The sequence below is a fragment of the Nicotiana tabacum genome, chromosome 11 (assembly GCF_000715075.1).
Source record: "Nicotiana tabacum cultivar K326 chromosome 11, ASM71507v2, whole genome shotgun sequence".
Taxonomy (NCBI): domain Eukaryota; kingdom Viridiplantae; phylum Streptophyta; class Magnoliopsida; order Solanales; family Solanaceae; genus Nicotiana; species Nicotiana tabacum.
The window spans coordinates 139419552-139437004 of NC_134090.1; the positions used below are offsets into that span (position 1 = coordinate 139419552).

Below are 17453 nucleotides of genomic sequence, written 5' to 3' on the forward strand. Positions count from 1 at the left end.
TCATAAGCTTCATCTATCGCCGGTTGTGATTATGCAATTCCAAAGTTTCTTCTTTCCGAGCGGATCCAATCTCTAAACAGTACTGATTTTTCCAAGCTATCCCTCATAGACGCTCTATGATCACCTATTTGCAGTCTTGCTTGACTGAAAGCGCTCTCTGATGCAACAGTTGAAGCTTGAATTGATAAAATATCCCGAGCCATCCTTGCAAGAACCGAAAAATGTTTTTCCCTTGCCTTCCACCATTCCAAAAGATCAAAAGAGCCGTCTGGATTTTCCTTTTCAAGTCCCTGAGACAAATAAACTTGAAGCTCATTTAGATGTGAAGTTTCATCATAATTATCACCTTGAGAACCCCTGAACTCCGTCCAAGATTTAAGAGCTTTTAAGCCCGCAACTCTTTTAGACGATTGTGAGCTAGACGAAGTAGGGGTTGAAATAGTTGGCCTAGCATGCTCTAAGGCAAGTTGATAAGCATTATAAACTGTTTGAGCATTAATTTTAATTGAGGCTTTTGCATCTGCAAGTGTAGCAACTTCCTCATTTGAAAGATCTAAAGCCTTATAAATATTTGAATACCAAAAATGAGGACCTCCCAATTTCATTGTAGGATTTAACATTGCAGCAAGACCATAAATAGGAGGGATAGGAAAAAAATATTTTTTAAACTTTTGTTTCATTTCATTTATAGCAAGTTCATAAATGTCCCCACCCTCACCAAATTCAACAAACAAATCAGATAGTGCTGCAATATAAACTAAACAGTTTGAAATAGTAGGATAATATTGCCCAGAAAATGTATTTGTAGCTATTTGAAAATGTTCTAAAAAATCTAAAAGAATTTTAACATTCGTCCAATCTTGAGTAGTAAGCATTTCATCATCATCCTCACCACCTACCCGAGAATTAAACGTTGCATTAATTGGGTTTCTATATTCATATGCAACTACTAACCTTTCGTACATACAATTCCATCTAGTCGGGCAAGGTTTAGGAACCTTTCTTTCTCTAAGGCCATATTCATCACATTTTTTAAAATACTCTCTAAGTCTACTTCTACGGTTTGAATAAAAAAGCCAATTAAGAGCTATTCTAACCTTTTCAATTTCTATGTTTAAAATTCGCATACCATCACCGACAATTAAATGATAAATATGACAAATACATCTAACATGGAAAATATTAGTAAATGCAGGATTTAGTGTTGTTGTAAGCATGCCTATAGCACTAGTGTTACTAGAAGCATTATCCATAGAAATTGCCATTATTTTATCGCTAAAGCAAAAATATCTACAAATATCTGCAACAGTGTTCAGCCCAAATGCTAGATTTTAAATATGGCCGTTGGAGAATTTTAAATTTTTTTTTTTTTAAAATAGCCGTTGGGCCCGTTAGGCCCGCCAGGACCGGCCCAGACCCGTCTGACGGTCCCGGGATCGTGGGCTAATAGTACAAGACCGGCCCGTCACGGGCTTCTCAGGACCACCAGGACCGGCCCACCGGCCCACCAGGCCCGTTAGGACCGCGGGCCCGGTCCGGTCCGGTTCAGGCCCGACCCACCAAGCAGCCTTAGAATGGAGTAGTTGAGAAATGTGAAAAGAAGTTAGTTAGCTGGAAGAGCCAATATCTATCCTTGGGAGGAAGACTAATTCTTATTAACAGTGTTCTTGATGCCATGCCTACTTACATGATGTCCTTATTTCCAATGCCTGCAAGTGTAGTGAAAAGACTTGATGTTCTGAGAAGAAATTTCCTGTGGCAAGGCAACAGCGAAAAGAACAAAATTCATCCGGTCAGGGATATCCTTACAGCCAACAAGAAGGAAGGGGGAATGGGGATCAGGAATCTGAAAATTCAGAACCAAGGCTTGATGATGAAGTGGTTATAGAGGTTTGCCACAACAGAGCAATCTTTGTGGAAGAATGTAATCAAGGCAAGGTATGAGATGGAAGGAAGTTGGACAACTAATCCTGTAAATAGCCCTTATGGGGTAAGTTTATGGAGGTCTATCAGAAATCTATGGCCAAAGTTCAGTAACAAATCCAGCCTCAAAGTTGGAAATGGAATGAAAACATCTTTTTGGGAAGATAAATGGCTTGGACAAAGAACACTAAAGCAACTCTTTCCGGACATTTACAATCTGAATCAACAACAAGGATCATCTGTTGGAGAGGCAGTGTTTTGGATAGCGTGCTGTGACAAATAGCGACAAGGGCCCGCTTCATTGAGGCGAGAGGCACGCAGCGAAGCACTCGCCTTTTTGATGTGAAGTGACAATTTATACAAAAACATAAAATATTATATACATGTAACTAAAAATTCAATAACAATAATATATTAATAAATATATCATTCAAAAATTAATTGAAACAAAAATTAATTCTACTCTATAAGACTATAAATCTTTATTTGAAAAAACAGAGCAAACAACAGATGCAAAGCAAAGAAAAACAGAGCAAAGAAAGAAAGAAAGAAAGAAGAAGAAAGGAACAACAGAGCTACTGCCTCTGCTCGATGTCCAAAAACAGAACCCAAAAATAAAATAAAGCTCTGGTCGAGAAACACAGCAAAGAAAGAAAGAAAGAAAGAAGAAAAACAGAGCAAAGAAATAAGAAGATAAACAAAGCTGAAAGGGATGATTGAAGAAAGAAAAATAGAGCTGAAACAGAGCTGAAAGAGAAGAAAAATAGCGATCATTGAAGAAAGAAGAAAGAAGAAGACAACAATGGTGGTCGACCAAAGCTGAAATAGAAGAAGAAAGGAGAAGAAGAAAAAGAAAAGAAAGAAAGTAACATACCTGAAGTGGTCGCTGATGGCTGATGATGGAAGAAGAAGAAGATGTGAAACCCAAGCCCTAATTTTGTCGCCGAAGGAGAAGAAGTGGTCGCTGCTCATAAGAAGTGAAACCCAAACCCTAATTTTGGGTTTTAGTACCCGATCGGATCCGTCAAGAACGAGCTGACGACTACAAGGGAAGCAGCTGACTGCAGTCCCCGAGCTCGCAAGCCAAAAAAAAGATCCTGGCGAAGAGAGTCATTATTTGTGTTGCATCTTCGAATTCGAGAGAGGGCTTTCCTCTTATCTCTCAAATTATAGGCATTGAAGCGATTGAGGAAAGTAAGAAAACTATTGCACACGCCCCCCATTCGCCCTTTACTAATATAATAGAAGGTAAGGCAAAAGCAAGAGTGAAACTACGAGCTAAAAGCAGGCGTGCCCCTTTCGGCGTCTTCCTTTATGTTTCCCTCAAATCAGTACCCCCTCGGTAGTCCCTTTTTATTCAATATCCGTCATGCTAAGAATATGGGGTTTAGGAAGAATACGGGCTTTGTTTCGAGGTTTTCAGGTGTCGAACTCTTTTATTTTCGCCAAGATGCTTTCTCAGCGATCTTTTCTCATCCTGAAAAATTGCTGCCTTTTCTTGAGTTATTTTCAAATAGCGACGCCTCACATCGCCTCCCGCATTGCAGCGCCTCTTGCTACACAAGCAGAGGCACTCGCTTTTCTTCTTCGCAGCGCAACAACCCAGAAATGGAGACATTGTCTCGCCGCGCGTCGCTACACGCCTTTAGCGCTGTAGCACTCACTATTTATAACACTGTGGAGAGGTGTGGATAGGCCAAGGGTGGAATTTCAGTTATAGAAGACTTCGAAATGATTGGGAAATTCACAGGTTGACAGCTTTCTATAACACTCTAGAACAATTCACAGGGACTTCCAACACTGAGGATAGTATGATTTGGCAAGGGGGGGTAGAGAAGGCAAGTTCTCTGTTAGATCAACTTACAAGGAGTGTTGGCCTTGGAAGCTGATATGGGAAGTCAAAATCCCATACAAAGTTGCATGTTTTACTTGGCGTTTCGCAAGAGAGGCAATTTTGACACAAGATAATCTCATCAAGAGAGGATATCAGTTGGGCTCTAGATGTTATTTATGTGAAGATCATGCAGAGACAGTCAACCATCTTTTTTTGCACTGCGGAGTTACTGTCCAACTATGGAAGATATTCATTAACGTGAGGGGGATTCGATGGGTTATGCCAGGGAGAATCCGGGAAGTTCTAACAAGCTGGAAAAGAGATGGTGAACAATCCAGTCAGAAAGAGAGATGGAAGATTGTCCCTGCTTGTATATGGTGGACAATCTGGAAAGAAAGGAATCAAAGGTGTTTTGAAGACAACCAAAACCCTATACAAAAGTTGAAGATGAGCTGTCCAATGCTCTATTATTTTTGGTGTAAACAGGAGTATTTAGAAGGATGTGAATGTATTTTTGATGTTTTAGATTATTTATGAGATTTTACAGAACTAGAATCTCGTCTGGTATTCCCCCTTGTAATTATGGATGGTTACACTGGTTTAGTGTAGCCCAACTTTCTAATTAATACAAATATGTTACTTTTTCAAAAGAAAAAAAAGAGATGTTTGAGAATGAATTGCTTGATTATTCCCTCAAGCATGCTGGGGTTTATATATATAGTGTCTACAAGTATATCTTGCAAGGCCCGTCATCACTGATTATTTCCTGGTGAAATGAGATTTTACAAATGAGAAACTTTGAAGGCTATACATCAGAACTGCAGTAAATTAAACTCTAATTGCGTCATGTCAAGTATAAGTACGCGATCAAATTAAATTAGTGTAGGCATATTCCGCAAAGTTAAGACAAATTCATAGTTTCAAACCCATGCGTGATATATTTGGATCCCTAGTGGTTTAGTGGCAGAATTTCTTAGGTTACAATCAACCAAGAGTCTTGCATCAATGAAAACAATTTTGACTAAAAAAGAAACCTGGTTTGATATTATTAGACATGTGTTCCGTAAAAGTGTGTAACACTTTATCTTACCCTTTGATTGTTAACATTTTCTAGTGTTGAATTTGTCTTCATCTCTCCTTTAAATCCTCCTGTTATGCCAGAGCATGTGGGGTTTTGTTAAAAGTTTGTGGCAAGTTCAATAAAATCTTCACTTTCAATAATTTAGCTTTCCTCCAGGGTAGGGGTAAGGTTAATGTGCGCTCTACCCTCCCCAGACTCTACTAGTGGGATTTTACTGGGTTGTGTTGTTGTCAATAACTTAACTATGACTTTTTTGTTACAGAACCTTTTCACTTACATTGTCTTTCTACTAGATTTATTGTTTTCGTTTCCTTTTGAACTTAACCTTGCTTGTTCTTTGGTAGTTCTATACCTCTATCCAACAATTTTGTCTTTTCATTGCAGAACCGGTACTATGCTGCCTTCTGGACGATGCGCAAGAAAACATCAGCAACCCTGTAGTTGTTAAGCTGTCAAGCATCAGCTGTTTGCATCTTTGTGTTGCAGAATACAAAAGAATAGCTTTGATACACTTGTATGCTATCCTAGTCAAGGCATGCGGATTCAGCAAAGCGGAAGAGTTCAAAGTTGCAATTGTACGTGTCAGATTTAAGAGTCTGTTTATTCATTGACCAATTTAAAAGGGATGAAATGGCTATTAAATTTGAGATTGTTCGACTTCATCAATGTATAATAACTATCAGTGTGGTTCATCTCCAAGTTTTCAACTTGACTTATTGATTCAACTTCAACCGCTTATAGGTTGATCCTTTACTCTTCGTGGGTTGATTTCACATTGCTTTGATCTAAGCAGATAGTTTTGACTTATCAATTCCAGGAAGCATTCTTTGTTTGTCCTTGATCATTTCTCTCAATAAAGAATGAATAATTGGTATTTGTTAGTTTCATGAGAGACTGGCGCAACGTTAGACTATTGCTGGTTAATTCGGCAGACTCGTCAGGGGATGGAGCTCGTTGGAGCGTGTCCTTTCTTACGTAGGTAGATCAGTTTCTTGTATTTGGCATCTCTCTTAGAAAAAGGCTTGCCTGTGCACAAAGTGCTCTCTTACTAGTATAGAGGCCGGACGAGGAAAAGGGGTGTGTGCGCTTGTAGCCACCCTGCATCTCTACATCTCAGAACCTGTGGATTGCAAGTCATCAAAATCCAATTGAGGTGCTCGTAAAATTTACATAAGATTTGAGTTTCGCCGGGAGACATGTATTTTCGCATGCAAAATAAATCAGGCTCGCACATGAGAGGTTGTTGGAGTATTAAAATATAGAAATAGATGAACGTTTTCCTCTGCAAAGGGTTAATGCTTTTAGATGTGATCGGTGGCACAACTCATTGTGGTATTAAGAGCGACTCTATAGTTATGCTACCTCAGTGTCAGCGTGGAATCACTTACGGAATTTGTTTCCTATTTTAAGGAACTTCTTTTTCCTAAGAAAACAATTGGAAAAATTGAAAAACATTTTCTTCATAATAAACACCCGAAATCTGCATGATTCTGGGATGCACTTGATAAGAAGGCCTATTATGGATTCTTGAAAATATTATGTGAAAGCTGGTTGCTCATAATCATGATGACGAAGCAAATGCCCTTTATACGGTAAGCAGAGAACAATGGATTGCCAGTTGAATCAAAGACCTATGTGGATCGTGCATCGTAGATTGTCAAAAAAGAAAGATGCAGCTGTGAAGAAGGAGAAGAAGCGGGAGGCACTGATGAGAAAATGGCTTTAAAGAGGAGAAAGCTAAAGAAACTTCGCCTAAGAATTGTGAAGAAACCTAAAAGCATTTTGATCCCTCTGGAATCTGATGATTTTGAGGGAGTTTTTCTTTTTCAAGTGGTATGCTGTAAGGTTTTTGTCCCTTAATTTGATATAACTTGAAAATATCAGATATAGATTTTTTGGTTCACAACAATTCATGCTCCCTTAAAGAATTGGAGATTTGTAGGTTTGACCGACAATTGACTATCCCAAGCTACCATCTTCAAAATTAATAACCACGCGCAGTTCGACATCAAGTACCCCAGGTGTATGACCATAATTATGGAGAAAAATAACACAATATACCACAATCTGGAAAGACCATAACTAAGGCGCAATCAACCATTTCACACCCCAATCACCATCTCGCTCAAATTCTGCTATAAGTCCTAAACAGAACCTCACCATGTGTGCATTTAACCGACAAATCACAACCCTTAGTAGCATGGAAAAGTAACACATAGAACATAGCAGATACGAATAAAATCAATTCTAACCGAATGGCACATCCCTCAACAATAGCAGTTCGGGGTCAACAAATCTGATCCGATGTAGAATACACATCCTCATTCGGCCTATCAATGAACCCCCAAATCAACTACGATCATCCACAAATAGTTAAATAACCCTCCGAATACCATCTTCTGACTAGCTTTGGCCAATTTCACAGTCCACAACCACGAAACAATTTGCTCCTGAGAACTCCGAGTCTCCAAATCCATAGAACACACGAATCACCATATCTTGTCCCAACCGTCCGAATGTCTAACACCTCTCTCATACACGATCATCCCACGAGGAATACTTCTATAATTCTTACGTGCCACATAAAAAAAATTTGAATATCAGCAATCGATCAACCAGGCGAGTATCGCAATACCAATAAAGCATCCGTAAGTCAAAATACAATGCGCATTCCGAGATGGGCACTCTTCTCAGGCAAGACCAAGTAGTTATAGCATTCATCTAAACATCATAAACCGTCCATGTTGTCTAAGAATTCAAGACCTTCCCTTCAAAACTGACCTTGCACATAATAATCTCAATCCTACACAACACACCACATCTATCATGACATCATATTAAAAGCAATAGAATCTCACGATCAACTTTGAATCGCTAGCAGAATACATACCCGATCAGTCAGAAACCTTATATTTGATATCATACAAGAGAAAATCCCAATACGCAACACGTTCCTTACGCCAATAGGAAATATCTATCTAAAACCGTGGTAGAAATTATCGAGAACTCTTTGGAATTCATTTGCACATAACCAAGCTATGTTATCAGATTTTGATTGGTATTCCAGGATTTTGGATAGGTTCATTTAGTTGAATGGAACTTATCGATAAAGTTTGGTTGAAACCCGGAATATTTAGGCATGATTTGTACGTGTTTGACGAAGTTGGAAATTTTGAAAGTTAAGAGAAGGATTTTGATCTTCGATTCTCGGTTTCTATGTAATATGGTGTTTTGAGCATTTTGATAAGTTTGGAAGGTATTAGGGCTTGTTGGTATGATTGGAGGGGGGACCCAAGGGGCTCGGATATATTTCAGAATGGAGTCAAACCATTTTAGGATGTTTTGGTGTTGCTAGTGCTGGTGTGTCGTACATGCGGTGCTTATTGCGTAGGTGCAAGGTCCCAGAAGCGATGCTTCTCGCGCACCAACGAGTATCACATTTGCGGAGATATGGGCACATCTACGAAGATTGGTTGGGCAAGCACAACCGCACCTGTGGAGATGTCTGTCGCACATGCAGTCCGCATTTGCGATAGATGGACTATAGATGCGAGGTTAGTCTAGGGGCTGGAGTTTCTCAAAAGCGAGCATGGGATCATAGAAGCGATGTCGCAGAAGCGGGATTATGGGCTGTAGATGCTAAATACCTCACAACATTTTTATATTTTGGGGATTAACTCATATTTTACTATTTTGAGTTTTGGAGCTCGGGAAGATGCGGTTTTGAAAGGAATTTTCACTACTACTTTGAGGGTAAGTAATTTCTACTTGATTTTGATTATATATATCTTATTTTCCCATGGATTTATGCTTTTTAATCATCGAATTTTGAAGAGAGATTTGGGGATTTTTCCTGCAATTTAAGAGTGTAATTTAGAGATTTGAGGATCGATTTGGATACGGTTTTAGAATCTAATCACATATTTAAACTCGTGGGATTATGGTTGTCGGGATATACCCATGGACTTGGGTTTTGACAATGTGGGTCAAGGTTGACTTTTGTTGACATTTAGGAATTTAATTAAAAATTAAAGTTTTCTGTTTGGAATTAATTCCTATAGCTTTGTTTGACGTTATTGAGTTGTATTTGACTAGATTCGAGTAGTTTGAATGTTGATTTGAGAGGAAAATTTATTTTGGAAGGTTGAAGTACCGGGTGGAGGTAAGTCTCTTGTCTATCCTTGTAAGAGAAAATTCTTTCCGTAGGTAATCCATTTACTACTTCTTGCTTGATTTAGAAGCCACCTATATGTGAGGTTACGAGCGTATATACATAGCTAGGTGATGACCATAGCATATAGAGTTTAGTTTATGATTATGTCTTGTTTGGACTATGTGAACTTATTATCTATGTTTCATTGATTCTATAATTACGTGATAACTCGAAATTGTAGCTTAGAATCATGCTTAAGGTTATGAATTATTGAATTTAGGCATAGATAATTATTTTGCCATATTGAGCTTCCTTGTTAAGCTGAAGTTAATTGCTTTATAATTTGGTGGTTACATGACTTAAATTATTCATGTTAAATATTATAGAAAGACCGTTAGAGTGTGAAATTCCTTATTGAATTATTCAAATAATTTTAAATACATGATTAGGCATAGCCATTTTTTAGCTAGATGGATTTTTATTTGCATTTCTATTGTTATGATCTGTTTCCTCTTAGTTATAGTTTTTCGTACATATATTCATGAGTTGGAGAGTTAGATAAATTCTTGTACTTAGAAAAATAAAACTATCAATCAAACTAGAATGTAAAGGCAAAGAATTAGATTATTAAATAGCAAAGAACTATACTAAAAATATAAATAACTAATATGTGCCATAAAATTTTAGAAACTTTATATAAAAATATACATTTATATCTATCGGTGTAATAATAAATTTAAATAACTACTTTTATAGTCGGTTTGGTTTGGTTTTTTTCGATTATTTTTTTAGTAAAACCAAAACCAAAACAAATTTGATCGGTTTTTAAAATCCAAATTCAAAACCAAACCAAACCTAAGAAGTATCAGTTTTTTTGGTCGGCTTGGTTTGGTTTTTCGGATTTTTATGAACACCCCTATATTATAAAAAGTTAGAGAATTTTAGCACCAAGGATATTGTGAGCGAATATTGATTTTTGATCATGTAGTGGTTGGAACGGGTTGCACATTGCAACTGTATTATGAGTGAATCAGATTGCACGTTGCAATGATATTATGATTGAATCGGATTGCACACTGCAATAGTATTATTAGTGGATCGGGTTGTACGCCGTAACGGCTCTTGAGTATGGATCGCTCTTTCCGAAGTCAAGTGATTATCCATGCTACCTTGAGCCCTTTGAGTGCATGCATCCAGATTGATGCTACTTTTTGATACTTGGCCAATGTCGAATATATTGATTGTACAATAAGGTTTGGTATTTGATATGAGCATGTATTGGTAATCTAAACTCATGTAGTGGCTCTTGTATATGTATGAATATTGACCGATTCACAATATGTTTATGAAAAAATTGAGATAACTGATACTGTATCCTATCTCTTGTCTAAAAAACATGCTAAATTTTAGATTTACTGTTTTCCTACTAGTGGACTTGATTTATGCTATCATGTTTTACTCCATGCTCTAATTATGTTTCATATGTTTATTGAGCTATTAGCAAGTGTCAATATTGACCCTTTGCTACTACTTCTTCAAGGCTAGACTTGATACTTATAGAGTATCGTAATTTTGTACTCATACTATAATTTCGCATATATTTGTGCAGGTTCTGAGGCTGGTGTTAGCAGAACTCTTTGAACTGAGTAGGAGTGTTTATTTGGAGACTTCGTGGTGAGCTGTCTTACTTGATCCAATCCGCAGCACATGGAGTTCCCCTTCCCTACTCATTTACATCTGTGTATGTATTTCATTTTTGGATAGATGTAATATTTTCTTGAGATTATATACTCTTGTTATATGCTCGTAATGATGACGCGACACCAAGGATTTGGAAGAGATTGTAAGACAGTTGTAGTGTGTTTAGAACCTGTCTAGGATTCATGTACTTTTGATATTAAGTTATGACTTATTCCGCCTTGCTATTTATATCATGAATCAGTTAATAACTTAGTAATTGAATTATATTATTGTTGTTGTTGAGTGTTAGCTTGCTTAGCGAGCAGGTTAGGCTCCTTCACGACCTTTGGTGGGATTTAGACCGTGACAAGTTAGTATCAGAGCTCTAGGTTTTAAGGGTCTCACCAGTCATGAGTAGGCCTAGTAGAGTCTTGTAGATCGGTATAGAGACGTTAGTATCTATCTGCGAGAGGCTATAGATCTTTAGAAAACTTTCCATTTCTTGATTAAGTGTCGTGCGTTGATTATTGTGTGAGATTCATTTACTCTCTCATATATGGTAAGAACGCGCGCTTCAGCGGAGGCAGACGACAGAGAGGCAATACCACCGGTCGTTGTATTGAGGGGCATAGTCTAATGTATGGCAAAGGCTTCCACGAGGGGGGCACAATGGAAGCCAGGGGCAGAGAACCCGCCAAAGCCTAGGAGCATACTAGGACAATATCAATGGATTCACCTATGGATCAGGTAAAGTATTAGTTTATTAATGATCTTGTTGAGGCTCTAGTGCCAGCTCAACACCTAAATGGTTTTGTTACTGCACTGGTATTTTAGGAGACAATGGCCAAAACGGTCAACTTTATTGATGCTTTGACTCAGGAAGGAGTGGTTCCAGTGGGCCCATTCACATCTTAAGTTGGAGTTCAGAACTCTGATACTCATGCTCCGGATCAACCTATTATAGCATCTAGCCCTATGGTTATGCGTACTATGTCTTCTAATGAGCAGAAGAGGATGGAGAGTTTACAAAGGTTATATACTCCATAATTTAAGAGTTACATCACTCAACACTCCAGTTACATCACTCAATGCTCTTATAGTGAACTCGTACCATGCTCCATCAATTTAGGGTTCTTCCAGTAGGTCTTCAGGCCATTAGGGGCAGATTCAAGTTCAGCATCCACAATCAACTAGTGGTTGTTATGATTGTGGAGAGCTAGGCCACATGAAGAGGCATTTGCCTTAGGCTTGTTAGGGGCGCAACTCCACAAATTTTGATTTTCGTACTAGCTACTCCATCCCCGTAGATCCAAGGTAGTGGCCCTAGATGCAGTAATTAATGGTATGATTTCAGTCTGTCATAGATATGCTTCTATGTTGTTTGATCTGGGGTCTACCTATTTATATATGTCATCATATTTTTCTCCTTATATGGATATGACTCGTGGTTCTCTTGATATTCATGTTAATGTATCTACACCTATTGGTGATTCTATTATGGTGGATCGTGTATATCGGTCTTGTGTGGTTACCATTAAGGGTTATGAAACTAGGATTGGTCTTTTGTTGCTTAATATGATCGACTTTGAGGTAATTTTGGGTATAGATTGTCTATCTTCATACCAGATTCTTGATTATCACTCTAAGACCATGTCATTAGGGTTTCCAAGGTTGGAAAAAAGGTGTTCTCTTGGTCATACCCCTAGTAGGGTGATTTCTAAAGGCTCAACAGATTATTGAGAAAGGTTGTTTAGCGTATCTGGCCGTTGTTAGAGATACAAGTGTTGAGACTCCTACTGTTGATTCAGCCCCAGTAGTGAGGTATTTTCTAGATGTATCTCCTGCGGACCTACCAATTATACCACCCGATGAAGATATTGATTTTGGTATTGACTCGATGCATGGTACCCAGCCCATATCTATTTCACAGTACTATCTGGTTCCAGTCGAGGTGAAGGAATTGAAGGAGCAATAATATAAGTTGTTGGATAAGGGATTTATCATGCCAAGTATTTCTCATTGGGATGCATCGTCGTTATTTGTGGAGAATAAGGATAGCTTTTTGAGTTTGTGTGTTGATTATAGGCAGTTTAACATAGTCACTATCAAGAAAAAGCAACCATTACCTCACATTGATGATTTTATTTGACCAACTTTTAGGTGTGAGGGTATTCTCATTGATTGATTTGAGATCGGGTTATCACTAGTTGAAGATTAAGGCTTCACACATGTAATACAACTTTTAGGACTCGATATGGATATTATAAGTTTTTGGTGATGTCTTTCGGTTTGACTAATGCTATGGTAGCTTTCAGTATCTGATGAATAGTGTGTTCCAGCCTTATTTGGATTCATTTGTTATTGTATAAATTGATGATATCTTGTTACATTCTCTTAGTAAAGAGGAGCACGAGTAGCATTTGAGGATTGTGCTTCAAATTTTGAGGGAGAAGAAGTTTTATACTAAGTTTTCCAAGGGCGAGTTTTGGTTGGACTCAATGGTATTCTTAGGCCACGTGGTGTCCAGTAATGGTATCAAGGTCGAGCTAAGAAAGATTGGGGCCATTCAGGGTTGGCCTAGACCTTCTATAACTAAAGAGATCATGAGTTTCTTGTGTTTGGCTGGCTACGATCATCGCTTTGTGGAAGGGTTCTCATCTATTGTAGCTCTATTGACTAATTTGATTTAGAAGGATGCTCGGTTCAGATGGTCTGATGAGTGTGAAGAGACTTTCAGAAGCTCAAGACTGCTTACAACTCCAGTTTTGGTATTGCCCTCAGGATTGTGGATGCATAATATCTATTGTGATGCTTCATGTGTTAGCCTTGGTTGTGTGTTGATGCATGACAATAAGGGAATTGCATATGCATCGCGTCTGCTGAAGCCACATGAGAAGAATTATCTGGTTCATTATTTGGAGTTAGTAGCTATTATGCATGCACTCAAAATTTGGAGGCATTACTTGTCTGGTGTATCCTGTGAGATTTACACTAATTATAGAAGTCTTCAACACTTGTTCAAGCAAAAGGATTATTATTTGATGCAACATATATGATTGGAGTTGTTGAAAGATTATGATATTACTATCTTATATCATCTGGGAAAGAGAATGTGGTAACAAATACTTTGAGTAGGAAGGCGGAAAGTATGGGAAGTTTGGCATTTATTCCAGCTGTCAAGAGGCCTTTGGCTATAGATGTTCAAGGCTTGGCCAATAGATTAGTGAGACTGGATATTTCAGAGCCTAGTAGAGTTTTTGCTTGTGTTGTTACGCAGTCGTCTTAGTTTAAGCGCATTAAGGCTCGTTGGGTATGATGATCCCCATTTGCTTGTCCTTAAAGACATGGTGTTGTATGGCAGTGCTACGAAGGGTGTCATTGGTAATGATGATTTATTGAGACTTCAAGATCAGCTTTGTGTTTCTAATGTGGATGGTTTGAGGGAGTTGATTCTTGATAAGGGTCATAGTTCACAATATTCTATTTATCCAGGTTCTACGACAATGTATTATGATTTAAAGCAGCATTATTAGTGGCAGAGGATGAAGAAAGACAATATTGGAAATGTTTCGCAGTATTTGAATTGTCAGCAGGTCAAGTATGAGCATTAGAAACTAGGTGTTTTGCTTCAGAGGTTAGATATGTCTGAGTGGAAATGAGAGCGTATTGCTATGGAACATTGTGGTAGGATTTCTATGAACCTTGAGGAAGTTAGATATTTTTGGGCCATTGTGGACAAATTGACCAAGTATGTGCATTTTATTCTGGACATAACTTCTTACACTTATTAGAAGTTGACTCAGATCTACATCAGAGAGATTATCCGTATGCATAGCGTGCCTATTTATATCATATCGAAACAAGGCACGTAGTTCACATCGTACTTTTTGGAGAGCTGCAAGTGGAGCTTAGTACTTAATTTCACCCGCAGATAGATGGGCAGTCCGAGTGGACTATTCAGATCCTTGAGGATATGTTGAGAGTCGATGTTAGTGATTTCAGAGGATAATGGTATTAGTTTCTACCATTAGTGGAGTTTGATTACAACAATATCTACAGTCTAGAATTCAAATGGCTCCGTATGAGGCCTTATATAGGAGGCAGTGTCATTCTCCAGATGGTTAGTTTAAGCTTGACGAGGCTAGGTTGTTGGGCACAAATTTGGTTCGTGATGATTTGGAAAGGGTGAAGTTGCTTCAAGATCAACTTCATATAGCAAGTCCAGGCAGAAGAGTTATGCTGATAGGAAGATTCGTGATGTGGCTTTTATAGTGGGTGAGAAACTTCTTCTTCAAGTTGCATCTATAAAAGGCACGATGAGATTTGGGAAAAAAGGCAAGTTGAACCCTCAACATATTGGTCCATTTGAAGTTTTAGAGATAGTTGGTGAGGTGGATTAGATGCTTGTTTTACCATCCAACTTGTTGGGAGTTTATCTAGTATTCCATATTTTCATGCTTCATAAGTATCATGAAGATACGTCACATGTGTTAGATTCCAATTCAGTGTAGTTGGATGCGAATCTCACTTATGAAGAAGAGTTGGTGATCATCTTGTATAAGCAAGTTCAGAAGTTGAGATCAAAAGAGATTGCATCAGTAAAGGTTTAGTGGAGAGGTCAGTCGGTCAAGAAAGCAACTTAGGAGACCGAGCATGATTTGCGGAGAAGATAACCTCATTTTTTGGCATTCCAGGTATGATTCTTAACTTATTTGAGGATGAAGTTTGTTTAAGAGGGAGAGAATATAATGACTCAGTCGGTCATTTTGTATATTTGAGCCTCGTTTCTCTATTTAATACTTCTCATATGTTTATTTGTTGTTTTGTGCCATGGGGGGGGGGGTGGTTTGATTAGTTCCCGGAAGGTTTGAGAGTGAATTGGAACAGTTAGTTTCATTCTGGAAAGTTTAAGTTGCTAAAGTTATCCAAGGCTTGAATTTTGAGTAAACGACCTTAAATTAATGATTTGATTATTCTAATAAGTTTGTATGATAATTTAGGATTGGGGAATATGTTCGAATTTGAATTTGGAGGTTCCTAAAAGGTTTTGGCTTTATTTGCCGAAAGTAGGCAATTTGAAGAATGAGATAGTTTGTATGTTTGACCGATAGTTGAATTTAATGTTATCAAATTTCAATTGATGTTTAGGGAATTTGTATATTTGGTTAAATGAAACTTGTATATAAAATTTGATTGAAATCCAGAATGTATAGGCTTAACTCAGACGCGATTTGCGAAGTTAGAAAGTTAAGAGAAAAAATTTAATCTTTGATTCTTGGTTTCAATGTTATTTGTGGCATTTTGAGAATTTGGATAAAATATTTGGACTTGTTGGTATGATTGGAGGGGGGACCGAGGGGCTCGGCTATGTTTCGGGATAGTGTCAAGCCATTTTAGAATGTTTTGGTATTGCTGGTGCTAGTGTGTTGCACCTGCGGTGCTTATTTCGCAAGTAAGATACCACAGAAATGATACTTCCAGCATACTTGCAAGGATTGTATTTGCTGAAATGTGGGTGCATCCGCGAAGATTGGCAGGGCAAGTGGGGCTGCACCTACGAAGGTGTCTGTCGCACCTGCAGTACCGCATCTGCGGAAGATAGACCGCTAATGCGAGGATGGTCTAGCGAGATTATAGGCCGCATATGCGAAATGCCTAACAACATTGTTATATTTCGATGGTTAGTTCAAATTTTATTATTTTGAGTTTTAGAGCTTGGGAAGAGGCGATTTTAGAAGGAATTTTCACTACTTGAGGGTAAGTGATCTTTACTTGATTTTGTTTTATATATCTTAAATTCCCATGGATTTATATACTTTAATCATGGAATTTTGAAGAGAAATTTTAGGGGTTTTGTCTACAATTTAAGAGAATGTTATTTGGGAATTTGAGGGTCGATTTAGACCCAATTTTGGAATCAAATCACATATTTGGACTCTTTGAGATTATTAGTAGTCGATATCTACCCCTTGAATCTAATTTTAGCCATGTGGGTTCGGGTTGACTTTTGGGGATATGATTAAAGATTGAAGCTTTCTTGTTTGACATTGATTCCTATAGTGGATTGGGTTTCACGCTACAACGGTGCTTGGATATGGATCCTTCCCTCTAGAGTTATGTGATTACTCATGTTACTTTAGGCCCTTTGAGCACATCACCCAGATTGGTGCTAGTTTTGGACACTTGGCCAGTGTTGGTGATCACGTCCAACTCTAGTCCTAAAAATAATAAGCGGTCGCTATAAATATAATCCGGTCTAAGAGTCCGGAGTCGAATCTCATAGAGAACTAAGTTTTAGCTACAGTTGTTCACTATCACTAAGAAGACAAACTCGACCAATTCCTAAGTTATAAATGTTATGATTCTTATATCTAATTATCTAACAAATTAAAGTAGTAGATTAACAATTAGAAATACTACTGGTTGAAGAAAAGATTAAGGAAGTCTAGAGTTATAATTTCCCTAATTGTCGGAATCCTAACCGCTATGTCTTCTATAATTATGCCTAATTATTCTCTACTGATCGTGAGTAGTTTGGGTGTCGTAGCTCTCTCTCGAGCAACTACCATAATGTACTAGACACATTCTCTCGAAATACGCTTGCTGGCACCAAGTTACCACGCTCTACGATTGCATTAAGGTTTCGTTATCTTTAATCCGAACCTCCATATTAATCTCTCACATACGTTAGGAGTGATGTTTCTCAACAACTACCTAAATATATACCCTCTCTCAATAAATACACACTAAATAGACACATTCAATTAATGATCATTTAATCA

The 17453-nt window shown here is 38.0% G+C and overlaps 1 protein-coding gene across 3 annotated transcripts in view; it reads left to right on the forward strand.

Annotated features, from left to right (window-relative positions):
* The window catches only part of LOC107761920 (uncharacterized), a 28016-nt gene extending 22403 nt beyond the window's left edge, over positions 1–5613 (forward strand). For all 3 annotated transcript variants that reach the window (XM_075225500.1, XM_075225502.1, XM_075225501.1), the window contains one exon: positions 5223–5613. In XM_075225500.1, the coding sequence (XP_075081601.1) occupies positions 5223–5279 (57 nt within the window). In that variant the 3' untranslated portion in view covers positions 5280–5613. The remainder of the gene's footprint in view (positions 1–5222) is intronic.
* Positions 5614–17453: the final 11840 nt, after the last annotated feature.